Source organism: Cariama cristata, unplaced genomic scaffold (assembly GCF_000690535.1).
Source record: "Cariama cristata isolate BGI_N322 unplaced genomic scaffold, ASM69053v1 scaffold955, whole genome shotgun sequence".
In the NCBI taxonomy this organism is placed as follows: Eukaryota; Metazoa; Chordata; class Aves; order Cariamiformes; family Cariamidae; genus Cariama; species Cariama cristata.
The window spans coordinates 1-22,665 of record NW_009616691.1 but is presented as its reverse complement, the minus strand read 5'-3'; the positions used below and the strand labels follow the sequence as shown (position 1 = coordinate 22,665).

The 22,665-nt window shown below is 37.6% G+C and overlaps 1 protein-coding gene across 1 annotated transcript; it reads left to right on the top strand.

Moving 5' to 3' along the window:
* Positions 1–311: 311 nt before the first annotated feature.
* Positions 312–22,249, top strand: LOC104156819 (collagen alpha-1(III) chain; the record flags this gene model as incomplete). The annotated part of the gene is made up of 34 exons (XM_009700242.1): positions 312–428; positions 2,531–2,602; positions 6,139–6,204; positions 6,832–6,885; positions 7,108–7,161; positions 7,906–7,959; positions 8,117–8,170; positions 8,617–8,670; positions 9,177–9,221; positions 9,426–9,479; positions 10,464–10,508; positions 11,242–11,295; positions 11,806–11,904; positions 12,027–12,071; positions 12,194–12,292; positions 13,056–13,109; positions 13,244–13,351; positions 15,073–15,126; positions 15,258–15,356; positions 16,537–16,590; positions 16,949–17,047; positions 17,203–17,256; positions 17,390–17,443; positions 17,973–18,026; positions 18,411–18,464; positions 18,680–18,724; positions 18,816–18,914; positions 19,012–19,119; positions 19,646–19,701; positions 20,704–20,757; positions 20,862–20,915; positions 21,526–21,579; positions 21,915–22,022; positions 22,195–22,249. Coding segments are annotated over 30 exons (1,968 nt in total), but the record flags the coding sequence as incomplete, so codon positions are not given.
* Positions 22,250–22,665: the final 416 nt, after the last annotated feature.

The following is a 22,665-nucleotide window of genomic DNA, read 5'->3' as shown; positions in this document are numbered from 1 at the left end:
AAAATAATCTATGGACTCCACTAGCAGTATTAATTTTAGATTCAGGAATTGACCTGTTTAGTATCTCTAGTGTGTTTGATGAAATATCAGCTGCAATTAGGCTCCAGCAACTAAGAAGTGTTTCCATGTGTGAATTTTGCCTACTGTGTCTTTCCTGAATGTTCAGTTGTGGCCTTACTTGTGTTTAATAGAGAAAATTTCCCACCACAATTGCATACACTTTGTTACAAATGGAAGATTTTGTCCCATTATGCCCTTGCAGTTGAAGGCAAATGCTGGTTTCTGTATCTGCTCTGTTTGTGTCTTTGCAGGGTTCTCCCGGAGTTCCAGGCAGAAACGGTGCCCCTGGCCCTCCAGGACAGCCAGGGAGTCCTGGAGCTCCTGGCCCCCCTGGGATCTGCCAGTCATGTCCCAGTATAAATGGAGGCGTAAGTCATCATTACATTCAGCTTCCGCCTTGTTGCTCTTAAGCACACAAAGCAATACTGTAGGCACCTATCCCTTGCACCTTCACACATACTTTACTTTCAGTGGCGTCCGTCTCTCATTTGTGCCTTTGAAAAACACAGCTGAGTGTTAGGTGGGGTTTTGTTGTTGTTTTGGGATTTTGTCTGCAAAATTTGGCTGGAGTGCAATTAAAGCTCTGCCTTCTCTTATTTTTTAAAACTTTTGGAGCCAGATCTGATGAAGGACTTGTGTAACGCAGAAATAATCTGACTGGAAAGAAAGAGTGCAGGAGGAAGTATGTCCCCTCAAGCGCAATGGTTAGGGAACTCTCTTACTTTGCTATATTTTATCCAATACATGTTTAATAAAGAAAAATTCCCAGGAGACTAGACTGAAACACGGGTCCTCTGCTTGCAGGGAAGTGCCATGTAAGCACTATTTGTCATGCACCCTCTTTGTTTCTGGCCCACTGAATCTTGAATTCTCTTCTGAAGAGTTGTGCAGATTCAGCAAGAGCCAATTTTAACTAAAGTTTCTGTGCAGTTGGATTTCTTAAGGGACCTGAGCCACAGCTAGCACTTTATTAAGAGATAATATTGACTCCCATGCAATTGAGCAAGCTTAGCTTTACAAGGTTGATTGCTTTAGCACAAAACTGTTAAAAATTATATGTCAAAACAATTGCTACTTTTGAACATAGGCCACTGTTTATAGTTTCCATGTACTCTTCCCACTCCGAGGTAGGCCAAAAACTGAGGAAAGATGTCTTGGTTTTATTTAATGCTGAAAGGGATTGAAGGACTTCTGGGAAAGGCACCCATGGATCAGTTAACCAGTCTCAATGGACATCACAATAATATACCAAGCGAGCTACTGGTTTTGGGTTGGCAGACACAGACACAGGAGAGGATGGTAGACTGAACTGGTCACTCATTCCAACACTGTATCAAAGATGTGCTGTTGAATCCTGATGAGAGGTTTGATATCAGTAGCACAGCAGTTGTCTTGTGCCTGGTCAGCAAAGGTCCACAGTGGTTTGGGTTATCTGGCAGAACACCGCATGTATTCAACCTTTCCTGCTCAACCACCTATGTGCCATTAATGCATAAACTGCATTAATGCCATATTATTCAACTAAGTTTGCTAGTATCTGCATAATAAAATCAACGTATGCCAATTAAGAGGCTTACATGGGAATTCCTTGAAAAACTGACTGTAGAATTTATAGTTTTTAAGCAGTATTTTATATAAATGTATGCATCAAAGATGCTATCTGCTCTGAGAAAGGCCCACAGGACATGTTTTCACTCCATGCCTTGGACTGAGCTTCCATTTGTTTCAACATAGGTTGTCAAAAGCATTGAGGCTTGGCTGCTTGGGCTCAAAAGTGATTCTATTTGAATTATTGTGAGTGACAGTGAATGGGAAGGGAGAAAGGGAGAGAGGGAAAATGGCGTTAGGAAAAAAGTGTAAAGCTCAGTTTTCCGAGATGTGCAAGTTCCCACTTATGAGGTAAAAAAATTTGTTTGTAATTCCAAGGGCAGACTTATACAAAGGTAAGAAATTTTTTGCTACAAAATACTCTGAAATGAGAAATTGCTTAGTCACAGTTAAAAGAAGTTAGAAAAATGGTAATGAACTGTTGCATTCTTTAGTGCAACAGGAAATATTTCATCAACTTCCTTGAGTGACAACTAAGTCCAACAGAAAAGAGAGTGGTAAAGAACATCAGGGAAAAAACTCAAAAGGAGTCAAACAAGAATAAGAGGAGAGAGAAGGTAATTTTTCAGTTCAGCTGAGGCCCAGCTGTTAAGATGAAAACTGGGTACACACAGTGTAGCGAGCTAACGTTACTATGATCTCAGAAGGAAGATAGTGGCTGGGCTTCTCTTATGGATGATTTAAATATATGGCAGCTATATTTCAAACAAGTACTACTCAATAGATGAATAGAGTTATTTCCATACATTTACCATACCAATGTAAGAAAAAACTTACTTGATTTGTAGCAATCACCTTTTTTCTTTTTTTTTCTTTTTCTTTCTTTTTTTTTTCTTTCTGTTTTTCTCTATTTCTTTTACAGAGTTTTTCTCCACAGTATGACTCCTATGATGTGAAGGCCGGTTCAGTTGGTCTTGGTTACCCACAGCCCATTGTAAGATGATACAGCCTTTTTTCCATCCTTTCTTTTTTTTAAAGAACAAATTTTCTGCTTGTAGATTATACCTTGGATGTGTATGTATCCTGATTTTAATTTAACAAGATAAGTTTTAATTTAATTGTTGCCTGCAAGTGGAATGCGATGTAAGGCAGCAGTTTGCTTGGCAATACCATTCTAGAAAATAACTATAGATTATCTGGGGGTTTTGCCTTTTCTCTCTTTCTTCCTTTTATTACCTTCTTTTTCCTAATCTGTCTCTGATTCACTTTCTTACACTACATAAACATTTATCCCTTTCTCCCTTGTATACCTTCCTCATTTACCTATTTTGGTATTCTTATTCTTCTACTAATTGCTTCCATCCCTTCCACCACTTTCTTACCTCTTCCACTGTCCTTAATCTTCCTTTACCGTTTCAGCAGCATTCTGTCTTTTTTCTCAGTATGATACTCCATACTTGTTTACTTTTCCTCAACTCAAATTTGCCTGATAAAAAGTGAGTAAAAGCATCTTATAATCTTTTTTTCATCCCAGAAGCAGTTAAAAGCTTTTCACTTTTTCCTTTTAAATTACCATTTTTTACCCACAGCTATTCCAACTGTGTTCTAAGGATGCTGTATCTGCCTGCTAGGCCTGCCCCAAGCTTTTCAGAGTTTTTTTAGTGAGATAAAGCATGGATTGCCTGAAAGAGTTGTGCATGAACTATGCTTCCCATATAAAATAAATTTGAATGTTGCATCTCAAGATTTGAGTTTTAGCACTGGGATTTAGAGATATTCATCACCGATGACATGGAGTGTTCCTGATTCAGGCAATCTGCTATATAGAGGATGTGGTGAATTGCTATTATTTGAAATTGGCTGCTGCTTCCTTAAGCATAATCATTATTTTCAGTCTAATGCTGCATAACAAGGTTTGGGAATCATGTGTTGTGACATATCAAGGCAGTTCCAAGCAAATGTGTTATTTCTAGGGGTTCCATCAGATCATCTTGTGAATTAAATTTTGCTAATCATGACAGCTGTTTTTCCTGAAATACAGTTCATTATATTCTCACCTTTATTTTAATCTGCTTATTTCTACCTTGTTCATTTGCATTGATCTTCAACTTCCTTCATCCATGGTCTTCAACCATCCATTTTTTTGTTTGCTTATTCATTTATTCATATTCACCTCCTCACAGTTTTTGCCCACAGCTTATCATATCATTTACACTTTGCTACTTGGTTTCTTAATATGGCATGTGCTGAACCAGGCAGATAACCAAGATACCTTTCAGTTAACAATTACTTTTACTCCTCTATATTTTGGCAGTTTTCCTTGAGGTGCTTAGTGATTTCTTGTGCTCTGACCCCTGGACTTCAGTTAAAAATAAAAATAAAAATTAACTGGACACCCTAGAATGTCGTCAGCCAAGACTGCCTGTATAGTTTCAGGTCATACGGTCTTTTATATTGCCTCATGCAATACATGACTGCAAAGTAAGTAACAGAGCAGTTACAGGCAGATGTGACTAAAATCACAAGAACTAAATAATGTTTATCATTAACATTACATAGATTAATTTATTTATTAATGTATAAATCTAATTTATCAATTTTGAACTTAAACACTCAGTTTGAATAAATATCCAAACTGAAATAATTTGGAAGAGTAATAAAATAAAAAATGCCAACTACAGCACCAACATCTGTCCGTGAGTGGTTAACATGCCTGGTATTTCTTCAGTCACACACCTCTCCATTACTATCTTCCCAGTGGCTTTCCGCTGCTTGTAGACTGATTTTGTACTTTACATCACAGTTTCTCATTACTTGCTTGTATAACCTCCACGTATTGTCTTTGTCTCTTTCCACCAGTGCACATATTCTAACTAAAATATGCCTATTTGTTCACAGTCTGGAGCAAGCAACTGTCATACCTAACTATCAGTTTATCTCCTCAGTGTGCACCTTGAAAAAAATGATGTCTTGTTTGTTTATAGCCATGTGTCTAATCAATTGATTGCAATTCATGAGTTGATGGCTCCAATTCGTGTTGAATCCAGAGTTATTTCATACCGAATGAGTGCTAACAATTAACAGCAAGGGACTGCTCACTGTATTCATACATTGAAGTCAACCGGATTTACCCAGGCACTAATTGCTCTGCGATTTGGTGTATTTCTTGTCCTAGAAAATAGCAAATATCACAATGATTCTCTTTTTTAGGCAAAAGACGATCTGTGAACGAATATTAACATAGTATATTTGTAGTATAGTAGTGTACTATACTATGTATACTGGTATAGTATAGCAATACTATTAATCTTGTATTATGAAAATTAGATTCATGTAACATCTATAATACATGACCTATTCTGACACAATATGACAATATTTCATGAAATACATTATGTACAATATTAAGCTATGGAAGATACTGCCAGTACTGCAGCACACCGTGATTCTCAGGTAATTCATATACTTCAATTATTTTGGCTGTATCAAACCCATGAAGAGTTGAACAAAAGCTTTTTTTAAAGAGCCACAGATAGCTGCAGTAAATGACTGTGTTAATTTTAAAAAGTTTTCTGTTTTGCAGTATCAAATGCTTTTGTGGATGTTGCTACAGGCAGTAGAAATATTAGCACTCTTCCTAAGTAGAGAATTTCCTTAGTAATATTTTAGTCCCTTTTTACCAGTTAAAATAAGGAATAGTATTACTGATTTCAGGTAAACCATATGTATATTGAGGTTTCATCCTCTGAGTCCTTTGGTTAGTCCAGACGTCATTTATTTCTTATGGCTTAGTACTGTTAAAGTTCAGAAAAGATTACACTGGTGAAAATGCTTGCCTTACTGACAATAACAAAAATATGGCCCTAATTCAGTATACCTATAAGTTCTAGAAGTCTAGGGTCATAAAAAGAGTTTATCATACGAAGTTCTTCTGATTTGTTGTATAAGTATATGTAATATAGCTCCTGAATGCAGGTGAGCAATTTTAAAATTAGTTTTAGAGAGTAAAATCTGGCGTCAATAGAGTAGCAAGCAAGTTTATTAGTACACTTTGGCTCCACCACTGAAGATGTGGTGTTAGACTAATAAAGCTCAGTTACATGGCAGAGACACTGAAGCTCATTTACTCCATTTAACAAATTAAGAGTTCCAGTTATCTGCTCTTCCAGTTTAGGTAGCTGAAAAGCTGAGCTGTGAGCATCCTTCTGGGGGTCTAGAGAAGGGGAATAGTGACTCAAAAGAAAAATTACAGCTTTGAAAATATCTTGTGGAGTATGTTAGCTAAGGCTGCAAAAAGAAACCCAGTGATCCTTTTTCTGAAGGGACTGTAGGTATTAGACAATGTATTTAACAATATGTATATATACTGCTGCTTCTTTTTTACTGCACGAAGTGCATGTCACCGTCGATTTTTCTCTGTACTAATATGTAAAAATTTATTTCACAGTTATTGGTGACTGTTGCAACTACATTAAGCTTTATAGCTGTGTTACATTAATATGATGACTATTTTTTTCATCCACACTATAGACTGGCTTTCCAGGCCCCCCTGGCCCCAGCGGCCCCCCTGGCCCACCTGGTCATGCAGGTCCCCCTGTAAGTAAAATTAATCTTTTCATAATCATGTCATATTCTTTTATATGAGCTTCTCCTTTTCTCTCTCATAAATATTAGGTACATTTTTAACAAATAAATCTAGATACTATGCTGAAGAATTTTATGAATAAATGTTATCTTCTGTTAAATGGGGTGTAAAATGGGCTGTACCATCTATGCACCACCAAGACTCAGTGGCTGAGGGCTATGTACTGTGCTTGCTTAGGTCCATGTGTTCCCCTGAGCTTTCTGCAGTTCTATAGGGTGTCAGCTAAGGTTGTCTTAAGACATGCCACTGCCTATCATCCTCTGTTAACATTCCCAAATGTTTATTCATACAAAAATGTAACAGGAGATAAAGGAAAGTGGGAATCCTAGTACACATTCAGTGAACACACAAAGGGTCTGAGTGTTGTGACATACGTCTCCTTTTAGAGGAGTAGTTTTTTGGGTTTTTTTTCATGAAGGCATACTCTGCTTCGTTCTGCTAATTTCACCCTTGGTCGTTTGTTGACAGTTCTGTCTACCGTTTTCCTTACTATTAGGAGATTATTATAATATATAGTAACACCATAGAATGGTGCATGTAATTGTTCATATCTCAACTGGGTTTTTTATGCATTATAGGGCTCTGCTGGATACCAAGGTTCCCCCGGAGAACCAGGACAACCTGGCCCTCCTGTATGTATACATTACCTATCACTATGTAAGTTAAAGGCGTGATCTTAACAAGCATGAATCTGTGTCATCACTGGAGAGGACTGAAATTCTGCAGTTCATCCTGTCTGTTTACTCTCATGTGTGTCAAATGTACAAGTATTTTATGCCACCTAATGAATTTTTAATTTGAAAGAGACTTCATATTTTTTATGATTATAGTTAATATTAATTATTTCTCTACAGGGACCTCCAGGCCCTGTTGGAATGATAGGCCCAGTTGGTCCACCAGGAAAAGATGTAAGTTTATTATTATTCATCCACTGATTAATAAATGGGAAGAAAGAAAGTTCATTAAATGGTAAGACAGGAGAGCACAGTGATACCATTGCATTTATGAATTTTTAACATCTCTATGTTTCTCAATTTGGCAACATGACTGTAAGAAACTAGGTTTGGCTTACATTAGGTATAAATGTCCATTCCAAAACCATTTCAATTGTAGTAGGCAATTTGATTGACATAATTTAAAAAGAGAAAGAAAACCTAAGCGTGAAATATTCTGTTTTGATCTGGTGCAAAATAAATTAGCAGTTATAAAGAAAAGCAGACAGTGGTGGTAGTTGTTTGCTCCCTTCAAATCTTGCTTTGAGAGTTAAGGGTGTTAAAACCATCTTCTGTGTCACGACTGGGAGTCCTGAATAGGTATAATACAAGATGAGGGAGGCAGCTAAACTTCTTGTCCTTTTTGAGTGTTTCACCATGAGAAATAAGTTTTCTGTGATCATCTCTTCCTAAAAGTTGGTTTGAAAGAAATTAGATTGTTAACTAAAATCCTGTTAAAAATTGAGTTTATAAATTCTGGCAACTGTTTTTCAGAAGGCAGTCATATAGTGAACCAACACCCTGCTATAGTTTTCCCCACTTCCTTTTGTGGAACATCCACCTGCTTATTCCAACTTGCCTTGATCTACTAGGACTGGTTCTTTGCCAGTAACTGAAACAGTAGCAAAATAGTAAAAAATATGTACTTTATTTCAATAGGGAGAACCAGGAAGACCAGGCAGAAATGGAGACCGTGGAATCCCTGGATTACCGGTATGGACAAGCCCCCAGTAACAATGATCTTCTAATCAAAGGTTTTGTTTTCCCGTTTTAAGTTAGTCAAGTGAACATGACATACAATGAACATTGGCTTGTGCCTTTCATACAGTAAATATATGGTTTATTAATCTTTCTATATTTGTGTGTTTAGGGTCACAAGGGACACCCTGGAATGCCTGGGATGCCTGGGATGAAAGGTCAACGAGTAAGTATTCAGTATATTGAGTAGAGCTGAGTTTGTTACTCTACTTGAATTATGGTGTTGCACTGTTGTGCTCTTTCAGTCATCAATTCCCAGCTAAAGAGACTGAATCGTAGATTTAAAGGCCAATTTCTGGACAATGTAATCTGACCTTCTATAACAAAACCACTTAAATTTTTTCTAGTTACTTCAATTGTAGAGCTCCATCCTGAATGCTGGACTGAAGCATGCTTTCCAGAAAAGCATCCACTCTTAACTAATGGCCATGGAGAGATGGAGGATTCAGAATTTTATTTCAAAAAGTGTTCCAATAGCTGATAGCATTGATTATTAAAAATTTGTCCCTTTATATGAATTTGTCTTGAAGATTAATATTTTGCTAAGAGGAATCAAGTTTTCCAGAATGCAAGAGGAATACTACTCACAGATATGATTTTCCTTTCCCACAGGGTTTTGATGGAAAAGATGGTGCCAAAGGTGACAGCGGTGCTCCTGGTCCAAAGGTAAAAAACTATAGTGTCATCTTTGTAATAGGCAGAGTAATACCCTCCATCATTTGTTATATAGCTATGCTTTGCATATTACACAATTATAAAAATCCATTAAACATTAAACAAACTCATTGAATATCTTCATGAAAAGAATGAGAATCATTCCAAAGGAGTTCGACTTTCTGAACCACATCATGTCCCAGTTTTCCAGCTGTAATAAAGATGAGATTCCAAAATGAAAGGACATACCTGGATAATCTGACTTTATTGCATAATATTAAAGGACTGAGTCTTCCTGGTTTGGTGGGGCTTTTGTTTTCTGTTTAAATATTTTGTTCTGGCACTTGTTTAGACTTCTCAGACCTCACAGACCTCAGTTCATGCTGAGGACACTCAGTACCATGCAGAAAGGGGCAATGGATCAGGCTGTCTTGTTTCTATGTCTCTTCCCCTTGAATAAACAAAAAAATGTTCTCACCAAAGTTCATTCTGTCATTGGTGTTTTCTTTCCATAACAGGGTGAAACTGGTCTTCCTGGAGCAAACGGAGCACCAGGACAAACGGTAAATATGCGTACCCTGTAGTATTTAAATGGAAGTGACAATGGCACTTCCCAGTTAACTGAGTTATTCCTCTTTCTTTTAACTTTAATTACCCCACCACATGCATTGAACAATACTGAGATATGCAAATACGAGCAATATCTCTTTGCTTGGCCATATTATTTTGGAAGCCATTTAACAGACTCGTTTTCTTATGTTTTCTAGGGACCAAGAGGTCCAGCTGGTGAAAGAGGAAGACCTGGGAATCCTGGTGGCCCTGTAAGTAATTGCAGCTGTTGTTCTTACCCAGAACCAGGACATGTTTTGTTTCAGTAACTTGAGACTTCCCTACTTCATAGATTTACCTTAAAACAGTTATAATGCACGGAATTAGAAAACTATACAGCTTCTGTAAAATCATACATGAAAACTTTTCAGTCCCCAATTAAAGACATAATACTTCTAACTCACAATGTGGTCACCATCTTATTTTCTATTTCATTTTTTTAAATGAATAGATTACACATTGAGGGAGACTTCAGTGTTTCAGCATAAGCTCAGGTTCAGCCAAGAGGAATGAGGAGGGGGAGTGGAAGCAAAGGGCAGCAGCAGAAGACAGAGAGAGGAAAAAATGCAATCTCAGAAGTAACTCACAGGAAAAAGATAAAATTACTCTTTGACTGAGATTCAGGGGTACATTGTTTGCTCTGAAGGAAGTCATAGTTCATAGAGTCCAACACAATCAACAAAGCACAGCTGAAGTATAATAACCAGCAACTTGTTTGTAGAAACACTACATAATCTGAGCAGCAGACCTGGTCTAACATGTCTGTAAGACAGGCAAGAGGATACCACTGTTTGTTAGGTTTTTGGAGTGAAATTGTAGTCTTTTATGTGAATTAGAAGTAACTGTTACTTTGAAATGTGGATCTATTGCAACCTTATTTATTTAAGCTTAAGAACTGTCCACACAGGTGATACTTTGTAACTGTTATTTCCCTAAGAAATGTAATAAGAATACTCTCTTGCATCTTGCTGTCTCATCATTACACTACAAGTCATGTAAATTGTTGGATATTCCTTCACAAAATACTTAGTTAAGTATTATTTTAGAATTTCACAGTTGAGGAACCCTTGGGTCTTGGTCAACTAAGTGGGAATGTACAGACATAAAAACATGGTCTGAGAGTCATGTGCATTAAAGCGTGTGGGTTGTGTGTCTGGGGTAGTGCTCTGTACCCAACACCTCTCTTCTTTCTATAGGGTGCCCATGGCAAAGACGGATCTCCAGGAGCAGCAGGCCCACCTGTAAGATGACTTACAGATGTTTGACTTGAAGTAGTTGTGTTGCTCAAGTTTAATTACTTCTAGCTGATGTTCTGCAGTGCCAGCAAACCCAAGACCGGGGGTGCACTGGTTTAAGAATGAGCCTTTTATTTAATTATATTTCATAACAGTGTTAGTTAAGATACTTGAAGCATACAATGCAATAGGAGAGTTTTAACACTGTAAATCAGAAAATGCATAAATCCAAAACCAGATAGTTCTCAGAGAACATATGGATGGATAGAATTGCTGTTCTCTATGCAGACCAAATTTTGAATGGTCTTATCAAATACATTATTTAGCTGTCTGAGGTTGGCAAAAATATTTCTTTCCCATCTGCCTAGAAACTTAAGCATGTCCACTTGTATGTGTAACAGCTGTATTGGCTTTTTTTTTTTTTCCCTCTACAGCCTTTTTATAATTAGAACAAATTTTGAACATTTTTATAACTTCATGTCTTTAATGATAGCTTTCATGTTTTTTAAATTTACACCACAGAAATTATATTTAGCTGAACATGTAAAAAACCTAAGATGTAGGTGTGATATTTTAGGACTAGCCAAACTTCATCTTCTACAGCATGATTTATATTTGCTATTTTGCCAGGTGTTTCCTTACTCAAAGAAAAATCCCATAATCAGACATTTTTGTAATTTAAGATTATTTCCATATGGCTTTTACCTCTTGCATTAATGGTATTTCTTTCACTTTTAAGGGTCCCCCAGGTCCCCCTGGAACTGCAGGATTTCCAGGCTCTCCAGGTTTTAAGGTATTCAGCTAAAGATGCACACTAATACAGGCTTTGTTCCTTTCTCTAGTTAGCCAGCTTATGTCACTATACATCTTTATTTTATGAGTCTTCCTTTTTCTGACTGCTATTACTTGTTACTAGGCTTGTTCACAAGCCTGGAACTGATGTGTTTTCGTATGCAGCATGAGACAAACCCTATCCTCATCACCTTCACGAAGACCCACCCCAAAACATCATTAAGTGGCAGACCCAATGCTTTATGTTGCATTACAGGGGATCTCAAGTGAAATTCCCACAGCTAGAGGAGCTGTGCAGCATGTGCTGGCTGGAGTGCATGGGTACCTTATGCCTCAGCACTGGAGTCGCCATGCTGCTTTGGCTCTTGCACTCAGGACATGATGGTGGTAACCTTCCTTCCAAATCATGCAAAGATGCCACAGTAGAGGAAGAAACCATGAAGCTAATACTGATTGCCCTGGAGACAAGACTGAAATGCATTCATTTTCTCCTTTTACCATTTTTCTATAGGGTGAAGCTGGTCCTCCTGGTCCTGCTGGCTCTAGTGGTAGTCCTGGAGAGAGAGGAGAACCTGGTCCTCAGGGTCATGCTGGGCCACCTGGACCTCAGGTACGTAAATACCACATGGGGACTGAGAAGTGTTGTGCCACCTGCTCTTCACAAAATGCTACATGTCCTTTGGTTTAGTCCTAGGTTAGCAGCATTGGTTATTTATACATTTATTTTTTCAGGGGCCTCCTGGAAGAGCTGGAAGCCCTGGCAACAAGGGTGAAATGGTGGGTACTTTTCATATCACTGTCTTTTGCTCCACTGTGTTGGTGAGGGTCACTGGCTGGACTGGGCAGAGTCCAACAATGCCGTGCCCTCTTCATCCCCATCTGCTGTTCACTCTCTACAGGGACCTTCTGGTATTCCCGGTGCTCCTGGTCTGCCTGGAGGCCGTGGTCTTCCTGGTCCTCCAGGTACAAGTGGAAGCCCTGGAGCAAAAGGCACTCCGGTGAGTTACTAATATTCATTACACTGGTTGTACAAACAAATATGGTGGAAATTGTTCTGATAACGTTAAAAAAAATATTGAATTTGTCCTATTCACTTAAGATGGTCTAGTAAATTATTTTATAATAACAATAGGCAATTATTTTTATAAATACATAGTACACTTCTTTTTCACACATTTATATATTGCTATATATAAAAATTATACATAAATATGAATATGATATTTATTTGCTTTCCTAAATTATCTTATCAATTCAGAAACAGACAACAAAAAAATAGCTTGTCTAAAATGGCTATATTAGACAAAATCTGTTGCTTTAAAATCCTAATTTCACCTGTTTAAATACCTGTAGGCTGACTCCACAGTCCACTACACCTAGTGAGTTGTACCTACTCTTATACTGTCATTTACTCCAGCAGGCTCTTTCCTGACAGCCTTACACCACACGTAGTTCTTTTGTCAGAGAAAATACTCAAGGGCTTCAAGTAATAGACTCAATGATGTCAAACATAAAATTTTACTCAGTGGTGTTTAAGATTGTATCGCTTCTTTCCTTTACTAGATTTTTAAGGAGCCCCATGCATTCCACATCCAGGTTCAACCAGTGCATGCTAATTCCTTTGCAGATTGTAAAATAATAAAAATGAGTCAATAATTTTAAAGATACCTTGTCTACCTCTCAGTATTTTAGTACATCTAGTAGCTCTAGAATAATACCCTGTTGCAACCCATAATTTTAATGGTATTTTCTTCTGCTTAGGGAGAACCTGGTAAGAATGGTGCAAAAGGAGATCCAGGCCCAAAAGGCGAGCGTGTAAGTGATTTTAAAATGCATTCAGAGACTTCTTCCAAGGAAGTCTGAACCCTGAATCATTCCCCATACAAAACCCAGGGGTTTTTTTGGAGACTTCTAACTTCACTGGTGGGCTTTTTTGTTGCTGTTGCCAGGGTGAAAACGGCACCCCGGGTGCTCCTGGACCTCCTGGTGAGGAAGGCAAAAGAGGTGCAAATGGTGAACCCGGCCAGAATGGCGTACCTGGTACACCTGGAGAAAGGGTAAGCTGCTGTAGATGACCATGCACACAAGATACATTTAGGGCTCATACAGAGATAGCAAAATCTGATGTTCAAAACACTTTGAGGAGAAATTTGGCTCCATATCTGTTCTCAGCAAATCCCAGATGTGAAACTGGGAAGAATTCTTATCTAGTTCCTCATTGGAATTGCAGCACTTGGATCTACCTCAGTCTGAAATAAATTCTTTCTTTTTTTTTTGATATTGAAGAAGCAGTGATCTTATATACCTGGAAGCTGTATAGAAAGATTTGTGCTGAAAAGGAACCATAAACTGTGAGAACTACATGGGAGGAAAAAAAAAACCAAACCAAAACAAAAACCTACACAACCAAATTTCAAAATTACTTCTCAGTTAACAATAATGAACTATCACAAAATTTCAGCTCTGGAAAGTGAAATTAACACAAATTCTTCTACATTCAGGATATGTCTTTATGTCAACATCCTCATTGTCAATGGATCTTAAATGTCAATAACAACAATATTGTCAGGATGTCTTCTATGTTATATCATCTTTACTGCCAACAGGTTTTTTGGCTGGTAGATTCAATAATTTTCTGAAGAGCATTCTCACAAAGGAATTCCTGAATTGATTTATTCAACAAAATAAATAGCAACATTCTTACAAATTTCAGATTTCTGTTCCAATCTGAACCAAAATAAATTGTGCTGTTCTATTTATAACTCCTAATTTAATAATTGATTACAGTATTTGCTGAATCTATGAGAAAACCAAAGATGCACAGTGAACAAATTAATCATATTAAGTATATAAATGGGGCTGAAAATTAAATTTTACAATTCAAATTTCTTGTAAGCTATGAAGATAGTAGTAAACATAAATATTTAAACAATACAATAGAGCTCTTTTCCGTATTGAATTAGAAGAAAATAATTGTTCAAGACTGAATGTGTTGTTTTATTTTTTATATGAATTTAGAAAACTCATAAATAACTAATGCAGAGCCGGTTAAAAATAATGGAGGACAGCGTATGATTTCAACAGGAGGGTTATATCCAAAGAGAAAATAATTCTGTAGACATTCGTGCTACAGTGAAATATCATTTCCATCTATTAGTTTCATTAATTTTCATATTAATCACAGAATCATTTAGGTTGGAAAAGACCTTTAAGATTATCAAGCCCAATCGTTAAGTTAGCACTGCCAAATCCACCACTAAACGATGTCTATAAGCACCACATCTACACATCTTTTAAATACCTCCAGGGATGGTGATTGAACCACTTCCCTGGCCAGCCTATTCCAGTGCTTGACAACCCTTTCAGTAAAGAAATTTTTCCTAATATTCAATCTAAACCTCCCCTGGCACAACCTGAGGCTATTTCCTCTTGCCCTATCGCTTGTTACTTGGGAGAAGAGATCGACACCTACCTCGCTACAACCTCCTTTCAGGTAGTTGTAGAGAGCGCTAAGGTCTCCTCTCAGCCTCCTCTTCACCAGGCTAAACAACCCCAGTTCCCTCAGCCGCTCCTCATCAGACTTGTGCTCCACAACCTTCACCACCTTCATTGCCCTTCTTTGGACATGCTCCAGCACCTCAATGTGTTTCTAGTAGCAAGGGGCCCCAAACTGAACTCAGTAAATATGTCTAATGGTAAATAGTTTAGAAAAAATACACAATTGCCATTACATAAGTCATATTGCCTATGATCTATATTTTGTTCTTTTATTTGGCAGGGCTCCCCTGGTTTCCGTGGCTTGCCCGGTAGCAATGGACTTCCAGGTGAAAAGGTATAAGCCTTCCTCTAAAAAAAAAAGACCAAACCCAAACTTCTGGAGAATCCATCTGAATTTGACTGGACAATTTCAGATTCAATATGATGCTGATTTCCTTGCTGTGAATTTCAACATCTCTTTTTCAGGGTCCTGCAGGTGAACGTGGTAGTCCAGGTCCTCCTGGACCCAGTGGACCTGCAGGAGAGCGTGGACAAGATGGAGGCCCAGGTCTTCCTGGAATGAGAGTAAGACAGGACATCTCCAATAAAATGAGATTAACTCTATTAGAGATGCCTTATCTGAACTGATACAATAGAGGAGTCCAATTAGAAAAAAATTCTATTAATTCTTTAAAGTAGAGCACATACATTCACAGTGCAATAGATAACCATGCAGAGACACGGGGCATTCAGAGATCGTCTGTCACAAGTGAATGAGGAAGCTTAGATGAAGCTGAACATGCTCCCCAGTTCTCAGAGTATGCCATGCACTATCATGAGATACGGCTTTAATGTGAATTAGCATGGGATGATTTTCTGTATTATCTATTTACATTTTAGCAAATTTTATAATTTATTATAAAATGCATAATGTTTATTATATTTACTATGTATTTGGGTTATTGTATTTAAATATATTTATATTTAAATTATTTAACTAGGCTTAAATTTAACATTTAAAGAATTAAATTATACATTAATTTATGTGATTCAATATACTTAAGTATTTATTGCTTATTTGCAATTAAAGTATATAAGCTGTTGGTCAGATTTTCATAGTACATATCAAGAAGATTTTCAGAGATAACCTATTGTGTAATGTGTACAGAATGTAACAACATTCTCTGAGCTATACTAAGAATTAGCAACTGCTCACAACAAATACCTTGAAGTCAAAAGTCAGCCTGACTGCAGGCTTCTGGGCACTAAACAAAAATCTATTGGAAATGAAAATGAATGATTTAAAATATAACAAAAATAATATTTAAAAATATAAAACGAGTCAACTAAAATATGTTATAAATTGTGTGGCTTTTAAGTAGAGGTACATAGTCAAAATTGTTTCATTCCTTGATTTTTACCATCTGAAATTAGTTTTCTTCCCAAATAATGAAAGAATACAAATTTTGTGCACATTGATTAGAGTCAGATGCCTTGATTTTATACAGTGATTTTATACCTTTTTTACCTTTTATACCTTTTTTCTCAGAGAAAGCAATAAACTCCTAACAGAAGAATTTATTAACTTTCTCCAATTTTTCCCCTTAATGGGATGGAGGGAAATAGGGGGAGTTTTAATCTTTATTAAAGAGGTTAAAAATCAAGGAAGTAGTTTAAAAAGTATTTTTATATCTTTATATTTATGTGTTGTAACTAAATACTACACATTTTAAACTGAAAAACAACACTTTATTTTCAATTGCAGGGCTTGCCCGGGATTCCAGGGAGCCCTGGAAGTGACGGCAAACCCGGCCCTCCAGTATGTACATTGTGCAGTATTTTATACTAGTCCTCCTACTGACCTTACCCTCATCCCACAGTATTCACATGACAGGTTGTTACTACAGTCACATTAATTATCTTGTTTGTTTGTTTGTTTTAATTAGCAGAGCACTTTATATGCTGTCTCATTGTAATAACATTCTGTAAATCTCATCATTTACTACTATTTAAAATACAGAGTATACAGAAGCTTATTTGAAATACAGAACACATAACAAGTTCTGAACAACATCTCTAGCCTGATCTCACCCTCAGTCACTATTTAATGAGTCATGGATATTCATTTATTTCACTTAACAGATGCCGTGTCTTCATTTCTTTTCTGCTTATCCCAGGGTAATCAGGGTGAATCTGGCCGCTCTGGTCCACCTGGCCCTCCAGGCCCACGTGGTCAACCAGGTGTAATGGGTTTCCCTGGTCCTAAGGGCAATGAGGTGAGTGGGATTTCTCCACTTCTCCTGTGCTTATGCTTGATCAGTCAAATGTTAAAAGAAATTGCTCCATAGTGTGGCTATCTCATGCTGCAGCTTTAGGTTATTGTATACTGACCAGAACAAGTATTTTAAATCTGATCTTTCTCTTTTGTAAGGGTGCACCAGGTAAGAATGGAGAAAGAGGCCCTGGTGGACCGCCTGGAACACCTGTAAGTTTCATTAACATTTTGTTTAATAATGTAATAACTTAATAATGACATATTATCAATTACAACTAATTTGGTGAATCTTATGAAAATTGTATCACCGCATAACCATAGCCTAATTTTTGTCTTTGTTTAGGGTCCTGCTGGGAAGAATGGTGATGTTGGCCTCCCAGGGCCTCCTGGACCTACTGTAAGTGTGGTAGTCCCATAAGAGGCAATTATCAGTTACTGCCAAGGTGATCTGGCATCTACAGATAGAGACTGGGAATTTAGGGGAAGGAAGATATTTTTAATTATATAAAGAAATCTCCTTTTAGGAAGATAAGTAAAAGAGCTCATTTGCCATTATTTTAATAAATTAATACTCAAAACTTTGTTAGGAGAAATCCAAGTCAGGTATAACTGGTATAAGTTGAAATGAAAAGTTGATTTAGAGCTCTTGGGGATCTACCACCTTTTCAAATTGAAGCATGTTACTGCTTTCTTTAGCATTTATAGCATTTCAGAGTAATATCAAGTATAAATGTGTCTGCTGAATTACATCTAACTGCTGAAGTGAAAAGAGCAAATACCAGAACACCAAGATACATTAGTCTTTGGGATTGTGCAATGTCATTGTCGGATCATGATAAGGAGACATAGATTAGAGGTGGTGTGGAGGTCTTTATATGTTGAAATGTTCTCAATTTGGGTTTTTTTTCTCTTTTGTTTGATTCTAGGGTGCTTCTGGGGAGAGAGGAGAACCAGGACCATCAGGTCCACCCGGCCTCCAGGTGCTGTGTGTTTATTGGTTTCTGATTCTTTTTAATAGACTAACATACACACTCTCACACCCCTCCCACCCCCATCAAAAAAAAAAAAAAAAAAGGAAAGGAAAAAAAAAGAGGCATCTAAACATTTTCATTAGGGTGCATGTCATCATATTTTGAAGTAAGACAGATCAACCACTTGACAAAAGTTATTGCTTAGTATTTCATAATTGCAGACCAGATAGCTAGCTCAGGAGATTATGTCACATAAAACCTCTAGCACCTTCTCCTTTTTCTAAAGGATTGGAATGAGTTGGGTACACATCTTTGTGTCAAAAAAATTTGCTAAATAGGAAAATGCATAATTTATCTATGTAACATGGATGATAATACTGTTCCTTCATGTAGGGATTGCCTGGTGGACCAGGACCAGCTGGAGAGAATGGAAAGCCTGGAGAACCAGTAAGTAGGAACTCCTTTTTTTTTAAGTAACAAAAAAAAATACATGAGAAATTCTTTCTAGATTACATTTCCAAATTCAGACAGCTATCAGCACTCTGCCGAGCAGAGAAGTCTCATTTTAGGGCTGAATAGCAGAGAGAAACAGGGTGCCAATCACAATGCAGATTTACTTAGTAAAGTGCATGGATAACTTGCATTTATTTTCTCATAAACAGGGGCCAAAAGGTGATATTGGAGGACCCGGATTCCCAGGCCCTAAGGTAAATCATACAGCAATGTTTCTATAATTACACGAATGAATTAACAAACTATGAACCAGAAGACAAAGGATAATGCGTTTCTTTGTCACAGGGTGAAAATGGTGTCCCAGGTGAACGTGGTGCACAGGGTCCTCCAGGACCTTCTGGAGCAAGAGGCACGCCAGGTCCTGCTGGCTCAGAAGGTGCCAAGGTACCCACAGACTTGCTTGCTTTCCTGCTATTATGTCTAGCAATCAGGTTTCATTTCTTTTTTTTTTTTTCCCTAATTATTTTTTGTTACTCTGTAGGGTCCTCCTGGACCCCCTGGTGCCCCTGGAGGCACAGGACCCCCTGGCTTACAGGGAATGCCAGGAGAAAGAGGAGCTTCTGGAAGTCCTGGACCAAAAGGGGATAAGGTAACACCCACAATCTGCCTTTTTTATGCTAATTTAGTGTTAGCTTCCCACAAGGTACTGGGTTTGTTCACATCTTCACTTTTGGCCTGATTTCAGCGGTGCTGACTGTGTAGCAGTACTGTTGATTTAGTGGTGTGATACGGCTCCTATATAGTATAGGATTTTTTCACTTGGTTTAATATATGCTAGATATTTTGCTGTGCTAGATCTCTTGGGGGAGGGGTTACATCACAACAGTTCTAATGAAGCTAATAAACAATGGGAATAGTTCATGCCATGGGCAAAGTTTGGCATAGACTCCATTTTGAATCAATTTGTTTGGGTTTTTTTTCCATCAAAGTATTCAGTGTCTGATGCTGAATGCTGGGAAGAGTCATCCCCAATTTTAGATTTGTATGATCACAATAAGGAAATCTGGTTATTGTGATGCCCTTCAGTATGAGATCCTTTCCTCAGTAGTGTTTTAATTCTTCTTCCCCCCCGCCCACGCTTGTCTTATGCTTGCTTTTTTGCTTATGCTTGCTAGGGAGAACCTGGTGGCAAAGGTGCAGATTTTTCATTCCTGGTGGAAGAGGAGAGAGAGTGAGTGGTCTTTAAACATCTAACAGTCTATCAGTTAGCTTCACACAGTCTGTGCTTAGAACATAAGTAAACTTAACAGTGAACAAATACTGTCTAGGAGAGGTAAAGTACTAATCCCATTGTATTTCATTCCAGCACTGCAAATCAGGTTTCGTAAACTAAATTAGATTTAATCCTAGTTTTTTGTGATTACAGCTGCTTAGCTAGACATAATAGAATTTTTTGCAAGCGGAAGATTACAATTAATTGGGACAATGTTTGGAGGGAAAGGAGGTACAAAAGTAGAGAAAAAAGTTACTAGCTTCCTAAATCTAGATGACTGATGAGGAAAATGCTGGTTATAATGAAGCACAAAAAAGACATCATAATAGTAAGTATTCTCATATAGAATACTTCTACAGATTACTATATATGATACATTTATACATCTATATAGAATATACACATAGACACTTGAAATATGTATATATATATATATAATGAGTACATGCAAGCAGTATATACATCAAAATAATGAGGGATGACAAATATAAAAATGCAGCTCGTATGAGTTGGAGGACATATAAAAAATTTATTTCAAACCATAAGGTATGCATTAAATTTTCAAGAAAGAAAAAAGTTAGGGAACTAGTCAAGAGATGTTGAACATATACCAAAGAAACATGGACCAATTATCTATATGAAAAGTTAGGGCAATGGGTAACTTTTTTTGTCTACCATTGAAGAGACCTACTAGCTTCAGGTGGGTTTGGATTAGGTTTAGATGGTGGGGGGAAAAAAAAAGGATCAGTCAATTGGAGATCTCTCACATTGCAAAATGGTGTGATCTCGGAGTGTCACTCCAAAACGCGATGTGCAACAATACACTGGCATTGTGGACTTCCTTCCATTTAAATATCTTTAGCAACTTGTTTACACTGAAACATATATGCTATTGATCAAAACAGAGGAATTAACACTGTCTTATTTTGATACAAAATATCTTATTTTCTAATTGTTTAGGGTAATGTAGGTCCCATCGGTCCTCCTGGTCCTGCCGGCCCACCTGGAGATAAGGTAAAGCATCCTCCATAATGATGTTTGATGCTGTAAAGAGTCACACCGGTGGCTGTCTCATGGGAAGCAGAAAAACACCGAGTAATCATTCTTGTTCCTTACAGGGAGAGACTGGTCCAGCAGGTGCCCCAGGTCCAATGGGTTCCCGTGGTGGTCCTGTAAGTGATAGTACTTTTCTTCTGGTATAACTTTACCTTGGCTTCTCTGGCCTAGTATAGACATCAGTGTTGCACCTACTCTTAGCAGGAACACAATGTGGCTTGAGTACAAAATAAACTAAGTGCATTCAGCTCCTGTTGACTCTTGGGGTTTACAGGTGCTAAGGACTTCAGAAAATCAGTGCTTTTAACACTGTAAAGGGGTCAGAGGGCTGCAGTGACAGGTCAGGGCAAGAATGGGAGCAACAATTGTTTCCATCTTGTCTTACAGTTAAGTAAACTTTTTTAAATACTCTTATATTTATTTTTAGATTGATAAAACAGCACATTTGGATCTCAGTTGGATCTGGAGAACACCATGAATTGTGCTCAAGGTTTATACAGATGTAACTGAGATCAGTTTGTCACACTTTAGCTAAATATCAGATAATTCCTGAACAGTTGTTTCTAGAGCTCAGCAGCACCTGTTGGTTTGGGGTTTTGGTTTTTTTGTTTGGTTTTTTCTTTCTCCAAAGGCTCATAAGACAAAGAAACTTCAGCAGTATTCATGGAAGTGTTCTCTAACTTGTAAAGTGAAGCCTATGTATTGCTAATATGTTGTTTTCTACAGGGTGAACGAGGAGAACAGGGTCTTCCTGGACCTGCTGGCTTCCCTGGAGCTCCAGTAAGTATAAATACTTCAAAGCATTGAATGTGATTATCAGTTTTTAGTTTCTCTAAGTTTATCCACATCTCAGAAAGGCTTGCTGTAACCCCTTTAATATACATACCTGCTACATACATTTGATTCATTAATACTCTTTCTGTACTCAGTCACACATAGAGCAACATTTCTTTATACTTTGCTTCCTGTATTGGTAGACCCATAGAGTTCAACTGTATTCACATTTAATTGAACGTATAAATACCCTTCAGATGAGTAGCTGGATAGGGTTTCTCATCACAGTGATACCATCTGCATTTGTTGAGTTGTAATATAACAATATGATTTTTCTACAGGGCCAAAATGGGGAACCTGGTGGGAAAGGAGAAAGAGGCCCACCTGGTCTAAGAGGAGAAGCTGGACCCCCTGGAGCTGCAGGTCCACAAGGTGGTCCTGGTGCACCAGTAAGTTTTTGCTGGTCCTTATTGCTACAAAGAGAGGTTTCTTCAGTTCTCCCTCAGCCTCAAGGTGGCTGGGCCCAAATGCAAGCATTGAACTGCCTGAAACTTAATGACACTTCCTATAATTTTAATCTATTTATCAAATCATTTGCTTTATCTGTTTCCTTCCGTGTAGGGCCCACCTGGTCCCCAAGGAATAAAAGGCGATCGTGGATCTCCTGGAGGCCCTGTGAGTATCTCTTTGACTTGTCACTGCTAAATTACTCTATCTATTGCAACAAACGTGATGTAAATGAAAAACAAGACCTTCTGTGACTTTAATATCTGCAGTTCAAGAATAATTAAAGGGTTCCAAAAGGAGTAATTAAAGTTGAGGTGTTTAGTGATCTGGATTACATTGATTTTAATATAAGTAAGGTGCCAAAATAACTTTTGGCACAAAGACCCAAAGCTCTGAAATGGCTTCTCTCAACAGTTATTAGCTTTACATGCTGTCTTTGCCAAGTTTCTCAGAGCCCATTAGTTCACCTTTGAGCAACATATGGGACCTTCCCTGGAAGAAAAAAAAAAAAGTCTCTGTGCGTGTGAACTTCTTGTTCAGTTACAGGACATTTAATTCAGATTTTAAGGAAAACAGCTAAATATA